The sequence below is a fragment of the Misgurnus anguillicaudatus genome, chromosome 6 (assembly GCF_027580225.2).
Source record: "Misgurnus anguillicaudatus chromosome 6, ASM2758022v2, whole genome shotgun sequence".
Classification (NCBI taxonomy): domain Eukaryota; kingdom Metazoa; phylum Chordata; class Actinopteri; order Cypriniformes; family Cobitidae; genus Misgurnus; species Misgurnus anguillicaudatus.
In genome coordinates, this window is record NC_073342.2 from 27,111,567 (window position 1) to 27,132,387 (window position 20,821).

Here is a 20,821-nt window from a genome sequence, read left to right on the forward strand (position 1 = left end):
GTCTGGATTTAAAAGCAATGTTATTAAAGATTTCAATACAAACTCAGACATTTCTCATCAAATTTAGAAACATACAGATTAGTTTAACTATATGATCTAAACTCCACAACTGTTTTACAACTTAATGTATTTTAATATCGTCCCATTTTTATTTCTCATTAGCAATTGTATGTTAAACATACAAAACCAAGTTGATAATTTAAGGGCACCTATTATACAAAATACATTTTACAAGGTGTTTGGACATAAATGTGTGTTGGACACAACCACCCTACAATGAAAAATATCTATTCACCCCTTATTTTTTTTTAATTCCCATTAAACCAAAGCAGTCTCATTAGACATGCCATTTTGATTCTCTTAGCAATGTGATGTCACACTGCAAAAGCCCCGCCCACAGCTGCTGACTGACAGTTTTGTATTACCATAGTTTCTACTTTCAGTAAGTTGGACGCTGTCTGCTATTTTTTCTGTGCTACTTTTTGAAATCAGATAAATTTTAACCAAAGCGCCTCTTTTGGTAAGGGAGCGAAAAGCAATAGCTCATTTGCATTTAAGGGTACACACACACACACACACAAAACGTGTTTTTGCTCCCACCCAAATAGGGGCATTTTTGGCTATTTTAAGCTGAGACTTCACAGACACATTCTGGACACACCTGAGACTTATATTACATATTGTAAAGATGGGCATAATATGGGCACTTTAAATAAAACCCAACTGAGAACTCCACCATGTCATATTATGGCTTTCTGGGTGGATGCTTTATATCTTAACAACAGTACAAGTAGTGATTGCCTTAGAAAACAGCACAAATGGAAAAAAAAGGTTTTTGTGGAATTATGTCGCACAAAATTTAATAGAATATTTTGTCTATTTTGTACAAAATGAAAACAATGCTGCATTATGAACCCAAGTTTCAGATAAGGCTATGGCTTGCACACAGTTAAAACGGAGAGTTAACCTGCAATGGCTAGAAGATCTGCTTGTTAACGTTAACATAATACTGTACTTTATTCAATTCTGTTCATGAATGCAAGCAGCTTAACACACAACCAAATGGCGAAAAAAGTCCCACATAGTTCACGTGAGGGCGTTGGAAAAGCCCAAATCATTGCTATAACTTTAACACAGTCCACACCGTTTGGCTACCAGTACGCAGAACATCCACTTCAAAAACCCACCGACACCAGTCAATATTGTAACAATAAAATAAAACAAATTCAGCTAGTGTCCGTCATCCACATGAAGATGATGGTGATATTGTTGGCAAAAAACCCTGAGTGATGCTACGGTAGCCTGGGAGTTCAAACAATCTTGGGGTTGTGTCCAAGATTCAGCTAAGCCGTAAAAACGCGGGGATTTCAAAACATGTGGGATCCTTGCTTGCATTTATAAACCGTGACTATAAACATTGCATCTGTCCAAAAAAATGGTCGTTTTTATCCACCAATCCCAAAAGTCTGTGACTTATAAATGAAAACACTAAATTGGAGTGCAGAGGTCATCTCTGTCAAAGTAAACAGTAACAGTTGAACATGCATTTTCTAAACAGAATTTGGTTTCCTATTGCATTAGTACAGAGTCTGGAAAGTCCATGAGGAGGTTAAGGCCCGTATCCACATTGTTGTGGCCAGATTTGTGCCGCGACTGCCCGTTGACAATCCTTACTGCTGTTTGCACTCGGCAGGAGGAGGACCCTTCTGAAAAAAATCAGATAGGATAAGATAGTCAGGCTCTGAGCCGCAGATAGTCATCATTAACCCGGTGATGTCGTAGTTCATAACACATTCACATTTAGGTGACGCTTATCAAAAGCGACTTACAAAAGTAAGACACATGCTCCATTTAAAGGTGAAGGGTGCAATTTAGGGACCACTAAAAATGGCGTATGTGGTGTTTTTTGGCTTGTAGCTTAAGCTTCTGATTGCAATGTTGATGTATGACAAGAGTTACATAACAAATCTATACAAATGTGACCCGGTCTATGAAATCCAGCCTAAAGTCTTAGATATAAAGGTTGTATTTTGACATGAATGTTCTTTACATTATGTAGGATGATTTTATGTAAAAAACTATAAATTAGAAAAAATGATTTCAGCTTGGTTTTTACAGGCTCGGTCACGTATACTTAAAATAAAATCTTAAATTTGGGATGGCAGGGTATGGAGGCCCTAAGGGGACATGGAGAAAAAAATAATTTAAAGCGTAACTAAACCCCTGGCCAAAGCCTGACTCCACCCACTGGCAATATTTGAAAAATGCTAGAAAAGTGGGCAGATCCTAACGGAGATAGAGGGGAGGAACTAAGCTAGTACCAAGCATGTGGTGAGATGTAACAAGGGCGTGGTGAGCTTGAACCTGCTTACGTCACGAGTCATTTTTTGGACCCAACATCCAATAGGAAAATTCAACTGCAGTAGCCACCGTTCAACCTGAAGAGGGCAGCACTTAGACGTTTTTACACCATATATTGCAGTATTGAAACACTTTATATCTTAATGTCAAAAAACTTACTAAAATCAATGAACAGCACTAATAAAGCATCATTCTTACAGATCATTAACTAAAAAAAGTTGGTTTAGGGTTTAGTTACTCTTTAAGTTGAGTTTTGCGCGTGCGCAAGTGAAACTATCGCGTTTATTTTCGCGTGCGCACGTGAAACGTAACTTTTTTAAAAATTCTGCACATGAAGTCTAGCATGAAAGTAAAGCTAGTCTTTTTTTCATTATAGCGATGACGCTGGTAGTGACGATTTACGCAGGCCAGTCAGTTATCTACAGTGTTTTCGCGTCACGTTTTGGTATCAGCTTGGGCCGCTTGGAACCCCAACCGAGGTGGTACTAAAAAAAAGTATTGGGTACTACGTATTGCACCCACAAAATCCCACAAAAGTAAGCTGACACCAAACCGTGGGGTACTATGCAATGAAAAGGCGCCATTACCGAAACAATGCGGTGGTGTTTGGTGGCAGAAATCACACACTTCACCTTAAAATGTTCAATGTGTAAAACTGAAATACAACAATATAGTTTCACCTGTATGGGTGATTTAGTGAGGGTGAAAGGGTTAGTCTGAAATGCCCAGGAGAGACTACAACATCAAGACTACAACAATGTCATTTTCACACTGAGCATGTTTGTTGGAGTCCTATACGTCATTGCCCAGCAAGCAATTTGCGTTTAAAAAATGTATAGATGTCTAACCATAGCCCAAAAATAAATGAAATAAATAAATAAATAAATAAAGCAAAATATCACTGTTGACTTTGCTTACATGGAATATCATACATCTTGCTTACAAGTTATTTGTGCAAAAATTACATGCAACCAAGTTTATTTTGGCTAGAAGTGGGTTACTCATAGCCGGACTCTACGTGAAATGACGGCTATTGCTTGCTGGGTGGTCTGTTTTATTTACAGTCCTATGATTGAAAATATGAAATGCACTGTGAGTACCACCAAAAGCTATTAATCAATTATATAAGAACACAGTGGTTGTTATGCATATATCTGATAATATTCATGTGGTATTACAAGACATAAATAAATAAATATTATTAAATTCAGTTTAACTCTGAATTGAGTTTACAATAACAACAAACTCAGTACTGAGGTTCACATAAACCGAACTCCAATTGACTAGAATGTGGTTGATTGGTGACTTTCACGTTAATCGAATGTCCTGTGTGAAAGTGACATAGGAGACTGACAAATAACTAATGTAAAAACAGGTAAAGGACAGGTGAAAAAGGGGCCACATTCCCTCGGGGGTCTCTTACCTAGAAACGCATGAAGTGAGAAATGAATTAAGCCTGTAATAAGGACGACACAGATTTACACATCAGGCATGCCACTGTTTATGAACCATCATACAAGTTATAAACAACCTTAATTCAACCCACATCTACTATGACTGGCCAAATTATTAGGAAATAATTCGACAACTACAGTGCATGCAGCTTTGTCTGTCTTAGAGACTTGATTGAAAAGCGTAAGTTAAGATGTTATAATCTGTGAATCATTCAAATTCATTAAAAGCAGATTATTGAATGTCAGCAGAGCAAAATGCATGACAGAGATTCTTATGTTTAAAAGGCTGAACTCACCTTGGGGTCAAAATCTCCCTCTTCCTCTTCTTCACCTTCCTCACCCATGTCCTGAATGAGACATTTTGATCTGTCTTAAGTCATTTTTATCTAGACAATCGGCTCTATTGGCTACTAATAAATTGGGATTCTCACCTCCTCTTCTCCCTCTTCAATATCCTCCTCTTCAAACTGTACCAAAACAACATAAACATGATTACATAATCACAATTTACATAAATCTGATAATCTAGAAGTTGTTTTGTTTGTTTTTTACTGTTGACATAAACTATTGAAGTTATGCTACTATTAGATTTTTTAGGTCAGTAAGTTTTAAAACAAATAGCGCAGACGCACTACCAGCATCCCGAGTTCGAGTCCTGGTGTCCCTTGCTGTACTTTCCTGTCCTCTCCCTATCGTCTATTAGTAGCTATCCATTTAAGATTTGCGCAAAACTATAGCGTTGTTTTCTAAATGTCGACAAAAAACTTTTGCAAAATGTCAAGTGTTTCCAATAACTGATGGTATGCGACTAAAATGTAGTTTTTTTTGTCTCACGATACGTAATTCCAAAAACCATAGTGACAGGTGTGTTCAGCTTCATACGGCGCCGCGCAGACCGACATCGAAATACCACAAGAGCGACTCAAAATCCTAAATCGTTCGTGCTATTCTGATATCACGTAGGGATGCACGATATATCGGCCGACATATCGTTATCGGCCGATAACTGCTTATTTTTAATATTATCGGTTATCGGTCTAATAGCAAAATTAGGCAGATAAATGAAAGCCGATAAATTATGAATAATTTCGGTTTGTTGAACCACTTCACTTGCTCATTGCTGGCCATGTGAAGTTTTGATTGGTGCTTTCTGTGACATAGCACGAAGATGACACATGTTGCAGGCTTAAGAAGAGTATGCTAGTCTAGCGCAAAGACAAGATGTCCGCGGTCTGGGAGTTTTTCATTGTGAAATTAATATGAATATTTATCGACCTATATATATCGGTTATCGGCCCCCAAATATAAAGAGTTCCATATTGGTGCATCCCTAATATCACGCGCTTGTCGGTTCTTGTGTAGCCACATGAAGTCAAACACACACCTTCTGTCTTGTCCTCAAACCAAACATACTGTATTATTTTAAAGAGACACAGCACTTTTTTAAAAATATCTCATTTTCCAGCTCCCCTAGAGCTAAACATTTGATTCTTACCATTTTCGAATCCATTCAGCCGATCTCCGGGTCTGGCGCTACCACTTTTAGCATAGCTTAGCACAATCCATTAAATCTGATTAGACCATTAGCATCATGCCTAAAGAAATAACCAACGAGTTTCGATGTTTTTCCTATTTAAAACTCTTCTGTAGTTACATCATGTACTAAGGCCGACAGAAAATGTAAAGTTGCGATTCTCTAGGCAAACATGGCTAGCAACTACACTCTCAAACTGGCGTAAATTCGGCAGTTTGTAATATCATTGCGCCTCCTGCAGCCATGTTACGGCAGCAAAGTCCTTGATTATTACGCCAGAATGAGAGTATAGTTCCTAACCATATCTGCCTAGAAAATCCCAACTTTTAATTTTCTGTTGGTCTTAGTACATGATGTAACTACAGAAGGGTCAAATTTTAAATAGGAAAAATATCAAAACTCTTTGGTTATTTCTTTAGGCGCAGTGCTAATGGTCTAATCAGATTCTATGGATTATGCTAAGCTATGCTAAAAGTGCTAGCGCCACTGAATGGATTCCAAATCTGCAAAAATCAAATGTTCAACACCAGGGGAGCTGGAAAATTTGCATTTTTTTTCTTTAAGTGAAATGTCCCTTTAAAAGAATGACCATGTGACTTTTACCCACGTCAGGTGACCTGTAAATATGAAAAAAATTCCATATATTGTATTCCATATATAGTTTTTCAATATATTTAAAAAACCACCTCACCAGAGCGTAAAAACTTTTTATGAGTTTATGTGAAATTGCCACGTTTCATTGGGCGCACTTTCAATTTGCCATTTAAATTTACGCAATTTGAAGGGTATGAAAATGCAGCTAGTTAAAGGCAAAAATTCCCCTCCACCCAAAAAACAAACCCATTGTCAATGTTTTGTCAAGCTTTATGCCCTCTCACAAAATTATTCACAAAACTAAATTTCAAAATTTACCTAAAATCTTGTAACCTACTTTGTTAAAAACGAATAGCTGTGTAACCGTTACCACTAGCTGTGTGTCCAAAATTCAACAGTTCCTCTGATTTAAATGATATGACATCAAGATATGAAGAGTTTCGTTGCAAAACGAGATAAATCAGTTTTTTTAATTGTTCAGAAATCTCGTTTTTTGGTTGTGCATTCCAATTAAAGCAACACTATGTAGTTTCCATTTAAAATTCACTTACGGCTCCCCCATGTGGTTGAAAAGTGCAACAGTGCCTGGTATCAGACACTCTTCTGCAGGCAGGGGGAGGGGCGGGGCTGTGTTTCCTACCCTCCACCACCACTTTCAGAGTGTGCTTGTAGCAGCTAGGAGGCTGCTCAGGTTGCAGCAACAGTACAATTTGTCCAGTTAAAAGTTGTTCTATCACTGAAATAATTTTAGAGACATTATTTAAAGGTAAAAAAAACTACATAGTGTTGCTTTAATATCAATTCAACTGTAGTTGGTTTGTTTTGATTTAAACCTTCATAACTTAAAAAATACAGCTAAGTAGCACCATAAAACAAAATAATAACATGATAACATAATAATAAACATGTTTTGACAAAAATGTTAAAAAATGGATTTATCTCGTTTTGCAACAAAACTCTTCATATATACTTAATGTCACGGGCTAAAAAATATATCAAGATATAATTTTACCACCCAGCTCCGGTTTGTACATATATCTTATGGTAAAGACAGAAAACGCACACTATCATCATCATCCAAGGCTTCTCCTGTAAAATAAAGCACTGCTTTAGGGATGATCCTCTCTCTGAAGAAGTGTCCGGTCTCAAAGTCTGAAGCTAAAGTGAAGTCCAAATCTTCATCCTGGACAAAACAAATAAACAACGTGACTGTTAGTAAATCACTGAACTGACACGAAAATGACTCATAACATTTCAGAATAACTATTATGTGAAAGTTCTTCTTATGCAATTCTTATTCTTATGACATTCTCATTAAAAATGTCAAACATCCGTTTAGACGGAGGTGTAAGGTGCTAAAATCATTGTGCAACGTTAGATGTTTCTATACGAACCATTTACCGTTACTGACGCAGAACCTCACGCATATTTTCTCGTATGTGACGTGTTTTGTAAACTCAAGAGAGGAGGGTTGTAATGTGTGTTTGAGTGGGAAAGACTATTATGGTGACTGCTATTACGATGACTCAAATATTTACAAACATACATACAAACGTCACTTACCATTCCATCAGGCGTCGCTACAAAAAAAAAGAAAAAATACACATTAATATGGGCATGAATTTTTTTTTATGTAGCATAGTGCGTAAAAGTAAAAACTACATATTAATAGATTTTCAATTTACCAACAAAAATGAGGACCAGATTCTTGAAAAGATTTGTGACATTAAATAATACTCTACAGTGTTTCCTCTAGGATTTTTTTCAGCTGTGGCGGCAGGGGGCGCCCATGATGATTATAAATGTACATTATTTTTTTTTTTTAAGTAGAATATAGGCTACAGTAAACTAACATGTATTTTTTATTATTTTCATGCTGTCATTTACTTTTCCTTATATTTATAGCATATTGCTTTTCTATGTTTGATCTAAAATGTATTTTCCTAAAAAACGTTACATAGCTACGTACGTAGTTCGGATATTTCATTGTAGTTTTAATGTAGTGTGCATTGCAAGTTGTGCTCGTGTTTAGCGTAACAGATCTGTTGCAAACTCACGCACAGTCCTGTTTGATAATCCGCACCGCTGTGATTGACCGAACATCCATCAGCAGCAATTTTATTTCAATTCACACCCAGACCATTTGACATAAAGACCCCGAGCCGGTCATACCACAAATCGCGCAGTTGAATAGAAACCTTTAACGGTCTTCAGACAGATCTTAAACACTAAGCACGGGGCCATTTAAAAACGAGTCAAATTTTGGTTTTGGATGTTAGACCCGCATTTTACTCTTGTCTATTGAGTCCCGACCTGCATCTACAACGCAAATGACGCGCGAAAAGCCTATTATTACACCCGTTTCATCAAATATTATGCGGTTCACCCGCGGGTACCCCGACCGTGCTGTTTCGTCTTAAAACAGATAAAACAGTCTCACCGTCTGCCTCAAGTTTTTATTACCAACGTTCTTCTCTTCCACGGGAATAATGTAAGTTTCCTTACAAACAGATTCGACTATTAATGTCTTGCAGTCGCATAAGTAGTATTCAGTATTTAGCCTTTTGTTTTTGGACAAATATCATATCATTTAATGTGAAACTTTGTGAGTGTCGATCTAAAGCACAGAAGATTGATTGACAGCTGAGCGGTCAGCAGCGCGCTACTGCGCTTATAGCCTATATTCTGAATAACTAATGACCAGATAAGTTGATAATATGAGTACAGTGATTACAAATGAATGTCCAAAAAACTCGTAATATGTTAAATCGAAAGTTTAATAATGTCTTTTCTCGCAGCCCTGCGCTGCGTCCGTGTATATGCGCCGGTGAACATCAAATGCGTGATGACCTTGCACCTTAAATTACCCTAAGTTTATAGTCATAAAGATAAAAGTAAAACAATATTCGAAACTTCAAATTATGTATTTTTATTTGTATAAACTCATAATAAGGAGAAAACTTTGTGCTTATTTAAAATCATTAAAAACATGACGTGCTTTCTGCTGCTTTGGTCAGCGCGTCACAAAAAAACAGAAACTCAAATACTTTTTTATTCGTTTTGTCAATTTAATTATTATTTAAGTGTAACATATTTCGTATAGGCTTATTTATTTTATTATTATTTCTCAAAACAGAGACAGCCTAATCATGCTCTGTTGATTTAAATCTATTTGTTCATTAAACTAAACCCATGGAAGAAATTATGATCCTTTAGGAGATTTATTTATAAATGAGTTAACAACGCGAATCCAGAAAGGAATTTATTTCTTAGACAGCCAGTCTGGCAGGGCGGACATTTCTGTAGCTTTTTTGCGAGCTGCGGCCGTGGGTTTTGTCTAGAAGGGATACAGCAAATGCCGAAAAGTTAAGGATTAGATTGAGGTAGGATTATTAGGATGAAAACAGCGGCTCTGGCTAAATGAGATACAAATACATCCTACAATCGTGTGAAATTTTGTGTTTAGAGTTGGGTTTGGTTGAAGGATTAGGATAAAACAGTGGCCATCCAGCGAGATTTCGTTTGCTGTATCCCTTCTATCCACAACCGCAGGCGTGGCGGGGATGTTTTAGGCATGGCGGGCCGCCACGGTAGAATGTATATAGCGGAAACACTGCTCTAACAGGCAGTTTTACATTAAACATTATTATAATTTTTAAAAAGAACCTGATCAAAGCCAATACCAAATATCTATTAATTTAAACATAAAGCATTACATAATTCATCTACGGCTTGGCTTGCCTCATTCCTGGCATATTAAGTGAAACACCTACAAAGGGAATGTTGTGGAAAACATCACAGTTAAAGAAAAAATTCCACACGGATCCGGTGATACCGCTTTTGACCGTAAAAGATCCATTTTCTCACAGTCTCCTTACAAGCAAGACGGCATTCCTTACATCGGCCTATCAAAGCATTAAACTAAAAAAGAGCGCAATGCGGCTTTTTAAAAAATGCAAAGCATTCAGTGTAGCAAAAGGTGAATGAAGTGAAGCAAATACAATGATATGATTGACGGTTGAAGATAATTCACCTGACATTCCCAAGCAGGAGTGAACATAATTATCGCAAGTATTAGACCTTTAAGAAAAACACAGAAAGTAAGGAACGGCAGGTATGATTACTAGATAGTTCATAGGTTTTGAGAAGTCTGCAATTTGATATGCTCAATCTTAAACTTCATTACATACCAAGATTTAACCAAAAGTCTTACATAAAGACCCATAAATAAAACTATTACAAAACAAATGATTCTTTTAAACTTTTTCGTTTTAATGAACGGTTGAAACAATTCAGTCACCAAGCGAATCAATCAGAGCTTAGTGAATCACTCAGATTACTTTTCATTCCGAAGCTACGTTTTCATTACCCTTTGAATTGCCCAAATTGACATTTCCATTGGCCCCTTTTTCAATTTGCAGGATCAATTTGCGCAATTTGAAGCGCAATGTAAACGCAGCTATTGACTTCCGTTCATACGCATGCAAATTCGTCAAACTCGGAAAACCAAGCTTGTGCGAAGATATTTATTCTTATTTAAGATATTTATTTATATTATTGTTAACTGTAAATGAACACATTAGCTGCTATGTTGTATTTAATTCATTTAATATTTTTATAAAATAAAAATGTAATAATTATTTTCTTTAATCATCCAATTATTAAAAACCTCAAAAATTGTGGCCGTGTAAAATGTTTGGTTGAGATATCAGGATAGCTCGATCTCAACGTCATTTTAAGCCAGGAAAAACCCTGCAGTTGGGAACGATTTGGAGGTATAAGCGAGTTTGACATAACTGAACTTCGACCCGCGTAAAGATAAGTACTTAAAGGATTAGTCAATTTTCTTAAAAAATAAAATCCAGATCATTTACTCACCACCATGTCATCCAAAATTTTGATGTCTTTCTTTGTTCAATCGAGAAGAAATTATGTTTTTTGAGGAAAACATTCCTGGATTTTTCTTATTTTAACGGACTTTAATGGACCCCAACACTTAACAGTTTTAATGCAGTTTAAAATTGCAGTTTCAAAGGACTCTAAACGAACCCAAACGAGGCATAAGGGTCTTATCTAGCAAAACGATTGTTTTGTTTGACAAGAAAATTTAAAAATATGCACTTTTAAACCACAACTTCTCTGCTCCCTCTGGTCGTGTGACGCGCCAGCGCAACCTCATGTAATACGTCATCACGTCAAGAGGTCACGGATGATGACGTATGCGAAACTCCGCCCCAGTGTTTACAAGTGTGGAGAAAGAGGACCGTTCCGACGTTGTTGTATGTCAAATGATACTAATTAATATCTTTGTGTCAGTTTGTTGTTTAAAATGGTCCGCAAATGTACGTTTTACATGTAATGCGTGACCTTTCGACGCCATTACGCAATTACGTGAAGTCGCGCTGGCCTGTCACACAGCCGGAGGAAGACGAGAAGTTGTGGTTTAAAAGTGCATATTTTTTATTTTTCTTGCCAAAAATGACAATTGTTTCGCTATAAGATCCTTATCCCTCGTTTGGGATCGTTTAGAGTCCTTTGAAACTGCAATTTTAAACTGCATTAAAACTGTTAAGTGTTGGGGTCCATTAAAATCAGAAAAATCCTGAAATGTTTTCCTCAAAAAGCATAATTAATTCTCGACTGAACAAAGAAAGACATCAACATTTTGGATGACATGGTGGTGAGTAAATTATCTGGATTTTTTTAAAGAAAATGAACTAATCCTTTAAATTTACCCATCATCCTTTAATGCAAAAGTTAGGAATTGCAGGTTTAATAAAAGAAATCAATGATCACCTTATGCTGCTTTTAGACGATTTGTATAGTAATAATGAACAAAAAATTTGCGTCAACTACCCAATAAGTGACATTTATAAGTGTTTATTATTAGGAGTACTTATACGGCCTGCTGCCAGTGAATTCACAACTCGTCTAAAGTCTAGTTATTAATAACTGAAGCATTATTAAGGAGTGGCAAGACGTCAGTAGTCGTCTGCTGTAACAACTGAAAGTATTTTTCAACAAACCAGATGAATGAGTACCTAAACACACAGGTTGTGAATGCGTTTTGAATCAGTGACGCTACTTTAACCACCACACACACCTTCACACCTGTCAGCCAATCACAACACAGGTCATTGACCTTCATGTGTTCTCCTCCTCCTATTTAAAATGCATTAGTAATATTCAACTTGACTCGACCTTTCCCTTAGATGTATATATTTTAAACGTTAAACCAAACTAGATATTTGGCAACCAAATCTGGATTGTTAAAGTAAACTCTACTTATCAAAGAGACATTCATGGGCTGTTATAAAAACAAATAAAGGTAGGGCTTAAAGGAATATTCCATTTTCTTGAAAAATCCAGACAATTTACTCACCATCATGTCGTCCATAATGCTGATGTCATTCTTTGTTCAGTCGAGAAGAAACTATGCCCCCCGAGGAAAACACTGCAGAATTTTTCTCATTTTAATGGACTTTAATAGAGCCCAACATTTAATACTTAACTCAACACGTAACAGTTTTTTTCAACGGAGTTTCAAAGGACCGCAAACGATCCCAAACGAGGATCTTATCTAGCGAAAAGATTGTCATTTTTTACAAGAAAAATAAAAAATATCCACTTTTAAACCACAACTTGTCGTCTAGATCCGGTCGTGATGCGCCAGCGTGACCCCACGCAATACGTCATGACGTCAAGAGGTCACAGAGGACGAACGCGAAACTACGCCTCAGTGTTTACAAATGTGTTGAAAGAGGACCGTTCCTACGTTGTTGTATGTCGAATGATACTAATTAATGTCTTTGTGTCAGTTTATTGTTTAAAATGGTCCGCAAATTTGCGTTTTATATATGTAACACGTGACCTCCCTACATCACTACGCATTTACGTTAGGTCGCGCTGGACCGGATCTAGACGAGAAGTTGTGATTTAAAAGTGGATTTTTTTTTCTTGTCAAAAATGACAATCGTTTCGCTAGATAAGACCCTTATGCCTCGTTTGGGATCGTTTATAGTCCTTTGAAACTCCGTTAAAAAAAACTGTTAAGTGTTGAGTTAAGTATTAAGTGTTGGGCTCTATTAAAGTCCATTAAAATGAGAAAAATCCTGCAATGTTTTCCTCAAAAAACATAATTTCTTCTCAACTGAACAAAGACAGACATCAACATTTTGGATGACATGGTGGTGAGTAAATTATCTAGATTTTTCTTTTAAGAAAATGGAATATTCCTTTAACAATCTAGATGGTGCGATATTCTGATATGTCAGATTAGATGATGTATATTCAACTGTATTGTACGTATTGAAGTTAAGCTGGTGTCTTTTTTAAAATGCAATTTATTATACAGATTGCTGAAGTGTAAATGTAACTGGCAGACACTTTAAACCATAGAGACCTACATTGATCAGATGTATTATAGGACAAACATTTAATTAATTCATGCAACCCCTGGGTTTAAATCCATGTTCCTGTACCAGTTAGGCTTAACAAAATTAAATGAGAAATTGGAGGTAATCGATTAAAAACAATACGATGTGTACAAATGTACACACATCCAATAAACCAAAAAACACTGACATTTGAATGTAGCTTAAAGGGATAGTTCACCCAAAAATAAGAGAATTAAATTCTGTTATTATTTAATCATCCGAAAGTTGTTACAAACGTATAAATTTCTTCAAGCGGGAAACAGGAGCACCATTGGCTTCCATAGTAGAAAAGAAAAATAGTATAGCTTAAAATCAACATTGCTCAAAATATCTTCATTTGTGTTCAGCAAAACAAAGACATTTATACTCGTTTATAACTTGAGAGTGAGAAAATTATAATATAATTTTCATTTGTGAATGAACTATCCCTTTAACGGATGATTAAGCTTTCTGAGGCCTAACATTGCGTCTCATACAAAACGTTTATGTGTCGGGCATAGCTGCTTTACAAAAAAATGTGTGTGGTGCCCTCTACTGTCCATTAATTTTTCTTTCAAGATTTTAAATCATTCCCAAAATAAGACAAATCTCACAAACTCTGAATATCAAAGAATCAAAGTTTTTTTCATGTCACGTGTCAACATAACAGATGTTTTGGTTTCGTATAAACAGCCATACAAAGAATTTATAAGATCCACCCCTTAAGATAACAACTAAACACAAAAGGTTGTGAAACAATAGGAAAGACAATACATCTTAATGTCTTAATTCCTCTTCACTTAAGTCAAAATAAGTTAGAACAATAAGATCAAGATTACTCAAAAAGTGAAAGTTATAAGAGTTTGGGAGGATGCTGTTTTTATTTTTTGATAACCTCGATTTTAATCTTTTGTTGCAAAAGAATGCCATCTGAATTTATCTTCACCACAGTCATCCTTTGCTTCCAATAAATACTTTGTATTTTTATAAACCCTGAAGTATGGAATGCTGCTTAGCTTGAATGCAGACTGTGGGAAAATAGATCTGTTACGGTCAAACCCAAACTATTAAAATTCATTTATTTTAATTAGTGTAACTTACGCTTAACAGGACTGAAGAAGTTGAAGAAGGAATCTTGCGGGACTTCTTTGGTGACCGTCCGAATGGTCCCTCTTCCTTTGTGCTTCTGTTTCTTTTTAACAACCTTGACCGTCACGTCTTTACCTTTATGCCAATCGATCTTACAACTGAAACGATAAGCAAAATGTATCATGATCAAGAACCATCGGTATGCGTGTTCCCCTGGGAATTAATCCCATGATATTGCAATGCTCCACCAAAGGAACTACAGGAACTACACTCACCCCTCACAGTCCACGATCTCCGGGCCCTCAAAAGAGAAAGGATCTGCTGCGTCTGGCTCTGATTTCATCTTGTAGACTTTAGTGAGAACTGTGTTACTGAAGTAGCTATTGGGCTCAAAGTGGAACTCTAACGTGAAACTCTGTTTTCGGACAAACGTTAAAAATTAGGGATATGTACATTTACAAATGCTGCACGCATATATGACCCTGTCTGTAAAATACAGGCTAAAGTTTGATTTCAATATTAAATATATCAAGTTTATATTTTCACACATGTAGGATGATTTTATGTAGAAAAAAGCTGGGTTTTCACAGGCAGGGTCAAAACAGTGACTATGGAGTACAAACCATTGGCTGTCCGTGTTCAGAAAATTTCACAGTGATGTCCTGCAAGTGTTTTAGGATTGGTTCATCGTGCTCCTACGTGAAACAAAAACAGGGATCTGTTTTAGGGATCTTGGTAGGGCTGTCACAATTATTTAATAAACGTCTCATCGCGATTGTTTGATCTCATTGCGATGATTTTAGATCACCGCAATGATTGCATATCTCTCTTAAAAACACAAGGGGGAGCTGCAGCACCTGTAAAAACAAGACAGTATCTAATGGTGCTCCTTGACTGACATTGTAATGCAATACATTGCAAAACCATTTAATACAGTGGAAAAACAACATTTAAAGAAATTCATATTTACTGCCAGGTAAATCTTGCAAAAGATTGAATTTAAATAAATCACAACTAACAAAAAAATCTATGAGAATTAAACGTCAATGAATTGCCATAATCGTCAAAATTTATTAGACAATTAACCGTCAGCCAAATTTCATAATCGTGACAGCCCTAGACCCTAGACCAATCTGAACAGTTGTTTTAGTTTAAATCATACTATAAAAGATATTTAAAAAGGTTCTCTAGAGCCAATTAACTACCTATACAGTAGACTACAGTATGACGTGGTCACTGTACATCAATACAAAGACTGAGCTTCCTGTCACTTCCTGTGTAAACCATATCAACCCATTATGCACTGGGTCAAAACACTCAATTTCTGTAAATCACAAAATGAACTGACACAAAATCAGTCTTATCTTATAACACACAGAGTTACATTTAATACAGTATTATTATATGAGATACGCAATGAAAAGCTGATATACACACACGTGTGTCCGCACAACTCAACTTAACAAATAACAACTAATTAATTTAAAAACAAGCACAATATGTAAGATTGTGCATTAAAATATCCAAAAACTACTAGCGCTGTAATATATTTTGTTTACATGTGTACTAAAATCATCATAAATTTTTCAACAATGCTTGAATCCAAAGAATTTGCAGTTTAGGGTGGCTTATTAGTGGTGTCATGTCTAGGTTATCCTCAGTTTCCGCTTTTACTGCGGTTGAAATTTATAGATGTGTTCGACTATGCAGCACTGGGCAGATCGATCTTCATATGATATCATGGTGGTATAGCAAAAAGCAGTGCTATTGAGTTGATCTTGCCAGATGTCATACGCCAATCGGTTTTGCAGCACCGTATGCGCAAGTAGTAGTGTAGCATCTAGAAACACCCTCTATTGTTTCTATCAAGCCACTTTGTCGGCTTACTATGGATATATTTGTTTCATTATGTCATCTATGAACTTGATTTCCAATCGACCATGGAGGTTAAAACTACAACCCCCATCATTCCACACTCCTTCACTGTATCATCAAGCTGTAACTTTGTATTTGTATGGCGACCTCTAGTGGTGAAAATTATAAATTGTGCATTTAAAGCAAAGATTTTTAAACAAAATTAGGGTAAATATAAAAACTTACTTGCAGCATTTCACTGAGCATATCCACATGTCTAAAGATGGTGAGCCAGAATTCCGGGATTCCTTTCGGATCAACGGCACCGTCTGAATCTGCCTGCTTCTCTTCCAGAGCAACTTTCTTTTTTAAATCCTCCTAAAGATGAATCAGTTTATTGTTTCCAGCCTTATTCTAATACTCATAGGCAATCATTGCTTTTTCGGCAGTGAGTCTTGTTCCGTACACACATGAAATGAGCGTTTAGGGGATTCACTCCAGCATTTAAAGGAAAACACCACTATTTTTCAATATTTTACTTTTTTCAGACAAATTAATACATACCTATCTTTTTTCAATGTGTGAACTTAATCTTTGTACAGCATGTTGTAAATGTGTTAGCATTTAGCCTAGCCCCATTCATTCCTTAGGATCCAAACAGGGATGAACTTAGAAGCCACCAAAACTTCCATATTTTCTCTATATAAAGTTACAATTAAGTATGGTGGCACAAAAAAAAAACGTGGCGATTTAGTTTGCAGTTTGTAACATCATCACTCCTGACTACTTCCCCTCTTGCTCAAACTTCCGTCAATATTTTTGCGCCCGAGGTTGAAGTGCTGCAAACTAAGTCCTCTTCCGCCATACAATATAGTTCGCATTTTTTATCCACTTAAAACAAATTGTCACGTTTTATTTTGTGCCACCATACTTACTCATAACAACTCATGTCTTTAAATAGGGAAAACACGGAAGTGTTTGGTGGCTTCTAAATTCATCCCTGTTTGGATCCTAAGGAATGAATGGGGCTAGGCTAAATGCTAACACATTTACGACGCGATGTGCAAAGATTAAGTGTACGCATGAAAAAAGATAGGTATGTATTAATTCATCTAAGTTGAGGTAAGAACATAGTAAAATATTGAAAAACAGTGTTGTTTTTCTTTAAAGGGGGCTGTCACTCCCGAAACTTTGCAGTGTATACCATTACGAGCTTTGGCATACCATCTGCCGAAAAGGCATAATGTTCTAAATGCTTTAAATATTTTGTGGATTCAATATTTGATGATGTTTTAGTTCATCAAGTTTAATGTAAACTTACAGCAAGGTCCTCATCCTCTTTGTCACTTTGCCACTCACATTCCTCATCTGTTGGTTCAACAGCACCGGTTACAATCTCTCGTCTCTGTACAAAAAAGCAGACATACGACTTGTAAAATCAATTGACATCAACATCAGTGAGAATTGGCTGTTGGCACAATTTTTCTTCGTTAACTATTTTAAAGCAAACACAGGCATCTCATATTCATAGTTTTTATGTATGTGCCTTGATGAAAACAAATGATCTTTTTTATATTTGACCGTGACACATAACTGAATGCAAACCCTTTAAGCTTGAAAGTGGGAACATTTTCACACTTTCCAAAAGGAAAGCCAACTTCACTTCAAATGCACTGTGTTTAAGTACAACTATTAGCATGTCCCCAACCAAGGAAATGGTCAGTCGGTAGTGAGCGCAGCTGGCCATTCGTTTTGGTGGTTTGAATCCGGCACTTAAATGATGACAGTACAGGCCAACGCAGGGCTTGACAGTCATCAGTCGTGCGGAGAAAAAGCAGCTATAGCAACAGAAGCTATTTCTAGTGCACATGAACAATTTACGGAGCTCATACAGGTTTGTTAAACATTTTCGTAAACCAGCTCTGCTCTGAAGTCGAGCATGTTTGAACAGAAATTTGGGTATTACACAAAACCATTTCACATACCTTGTCAAAGATGGGCTTGTAGAGCGCAGCGTACTTCCTCTCTAGTTCATGGACCTCCTCGTAAAACTTTGCCTCGGTGTTGGCACTCTGGAGCTGAAGTCTCTTCAGGGCATAAACTCTTCTCTTCACACTCTTGGGCAGGAGGCTAAAATTCTGTACTCTAGCAAAGTAAAGGTATCATAAATTAAAAGCGTATTATGAAGAAAACCTTGCAGATGTTTACAATACAACAAGTTTAAGAATATTTACAGTTATAAAACTGTGCAAATGTTTAAAGGTCACCCACAGCACTTTTCAGTTCGGGCGGCCCGCCTAAGCTGGGAAACCCTACCGCCTTAGCCCTACTGCCTTGAAGGTCGTTCCAAAAAAATTGCTGCAAAAAAAGCCTTCAAGTGCATCTCGGAGAATAGCGCAGACGTGCTTCACACCGCGAGCATGCACGCGCGCAACACGGCTGAAATGAGATAAAGATGTGGTCCGTCTGGAGAATAGCCAGTTGATAAAACACGTGTCCGTGAGAACTGTAAGTGGACTTATGTTTTGGGTTTATTTAAGCCTGTTATTGTACTTGTCTATAGTTCTTGCAAATTTAAAGTAAGTTAGCTGGTGATTTTGTTGTTTGAGCAACCTGCTAGCTAGGTTTCATGTGCCTGTTGATTAGAACAGAATTGTTGAGCGCTCTGCTCGCGTTATTTATGTGCATTATTTACATGCTACAGTAGCTACACTCCTTTAAGATAATGTAATTAATAGTGGGAAATAATCAGTTTTTACAATTTTTGCACCATCTATTATCGTACGCCAGACGTTCTACAACATCTGCTTTAGTTTGTGTTTATTAACCCTTTAGTTTCACTTCATCACGCAGCTATTCCCGTTAGAGGTAAAAACATTCAATTCATTCATAATCTAGTATGTGTTCATTTTCTGTCATAGTTTCTTCAAAATGAAGTTTTATTTGAGTGTTTTAAATAAAAATATTTAAATTTTTATCATAACGCGTACGCCCTACCCCTTTGATTGTCACCCCGCCCAACCCTACCACCTTAACTAACACATTTTCTGCGGGAAACCCTGCACCTAATATGGGAATATTTTAAGATGTAATATTAACCTCAGGCATACCCAAATTGGGTTTGTGAAGTTTCACCATATTGAAAAGGTAAAATTTTGGGTGTGCCGTTTTTGCGTGACCCTCTTTAATTGCAGATGAGCAGCTGCTCTCCTCCCTGATTACTGTTATCAATACCAAACATACACCATTTATGATAAGACAATCAACACATTTCATTGTTCTTAATGAATGTGTGGTAATTAATTATGTAAAGATTTTTTTTTATAAAAATTATGAACCCAAGTTAAAATAACCACTTTAATATTAAAGATAAAAACTCCTTTGAACCTTTTGTGCAGTTAAAAAGCTCAACCCTTGCTTTTGATGTTTACATTTTTTGTTTTTCTTTACCACATTAGTTGGCAAAGCAAAATTGATAAATGGCAACCAACCTTTCATCTTCACATTCAGACTGTGAAACTTTATTATCGCCTTTGCCTGTTCGTGAAAGAAAAAGGAAGCAATTACTTAAAATGCAAAATATATATTTATACAATGTAAATCATATTTCAAGTCTGGGGAAATCATTATTACCCGTATAACACATACCTTTGGCTTCATTCTTTTCATTTTTTCTATCCATTTTCTTCTCCTCAGCTATTTTGCAAAGACAAAATGTGCTTACATTTAAAAGGCATGTGTAATACTTTCCATTACGCATTAATTTCCTTTTAAACACTTGTAAAAATATGCATTAATAAAGTGATGGCTGAGTATGACAAACATCATTGAAACTTAAAATAAAAGACACAGTAGTAGTTTGAATAACAAGCACTTCTCTGACAAATGGACCTGTCAATCAAATCTTACACGTTGGTATTCCTCATAGACAGTACATGAAAGTGCCGCCATGTAAACTTATTTAATCAGTTTAAAATATACTTTTCACTATTATAAAAATGTACAAAATATTGTAATCAACAATAATTTACAACATCAGTTGCAATGCTTGTGGCTGTCACAGTGCTGTCATGCAAGTGTTAAATGCCCCGTGCACATGTACACCCTGCATATGTTAACTGTCAACACCTCAACAGTCAGTTCCAGTGATTAACATTTAAATCTCAATATAAAGTTGTTGTAACGGACTAGAAACCACTTAAATTATTTCAAAAACACAATTTGAACAAATCAATCTTTCTTCGTGATAACAATAAATCTTTTCTTTGACTTACCTCCACGTTACAGTCCACACCGACCACACGCTTTTAGCAGACGGAGAAGTGCGAAGGCACGTCTCACCATCCTCGTCTCTCATTGGACAACTGACTGTCACAGGCCACACGGGAAGGCCAATCAGAGAAGAGTGTTTGTATCGCAAAGCCTCATTGGTTGCGACAGACTCATGACGTTGGAAGAGCGCATGTTGCAGTGCGTACTGTGTAGCGTACTCGCTTTTTTGTTATTAAGGAGTGTTTAGC

General features: G+C 36.5%; 1 protein-coding gene across 2 annotated transcripts; it reads right to left on the reverse strand.

Annotated features, from left to right (window-relative positions):
* Positions 1 to 827: 827 nt before the first annotated feature.
* Positions 828 to 20,676, reverse strand: nap1l4a (nucleosome assembly protein 1-like 4a). Of its 2 annotated transcripts, XM_055191746.2 has the most exons (15): positions 20,576 to 20,676; positions 19,950 to 19,997; positions 19,793 to 19,838; positions 18,287 to 18,446; positions 17,623 to 17,706; positions 16,548 to 16,679; positions 15,071 to 15,142; positions 14,723 to 14,862; positions 14,460 to 14,605; positions 7,507 to 7,523; positions 7,007 to 7,126; positions 4,247 to 4,282; positions 4,112 to 4,162; positions 3,785 to 3,817; positions 828 to 1,706 (listed from the first exon to the last, which is right to left on the reverse strand). In XM_055191746.2, exons 2-14 carry the CDS (start codon positions 19,981 to 19,983, stop codon positions 3,812 to 3,814), a joined length of 1,044 nt encoding a protein of 347 aa, XP_055047721.2. In that variant the 5' UTR covers positions 19,984 to 19,997; positions 20,576 to 20,676; the 3' UTR covers positions 828 to 1,706; positions 3,785 to 3,811. The 2 variants fall into 2 exon arrangements, with proteins under 2 accessions (XP_055047721.2, XP_055047720.2); XM_055191745.2 differs by lacking the exon at positions 3,785 to 3,817.
* Positions 20,677 to 20,821: the final 145 nt, after the last annotated feature.

Coding starts and splice junctions, on each gene's coding strand:
- nap1l4a (XM_055191745.2), bottom strand. CDS start 19,983: ATGGATAGAAAAAATGAAAAGAATGAAGCCAAAG. Junction 18,447..19,792: donor TCTGAATGTGAAGATGAAAG/GTTGGTTGCCAT, acceptor TTACTTTGCTAG/AGTACAGAATTTTAGCCTCC. Junction 14,863..15,070: donor CTGAACACGGACAGCCAATG/GTTTGTACTCCA, acceptor GTCCGAAAACAG/AGTTTCACGTTAGAGTTCCA.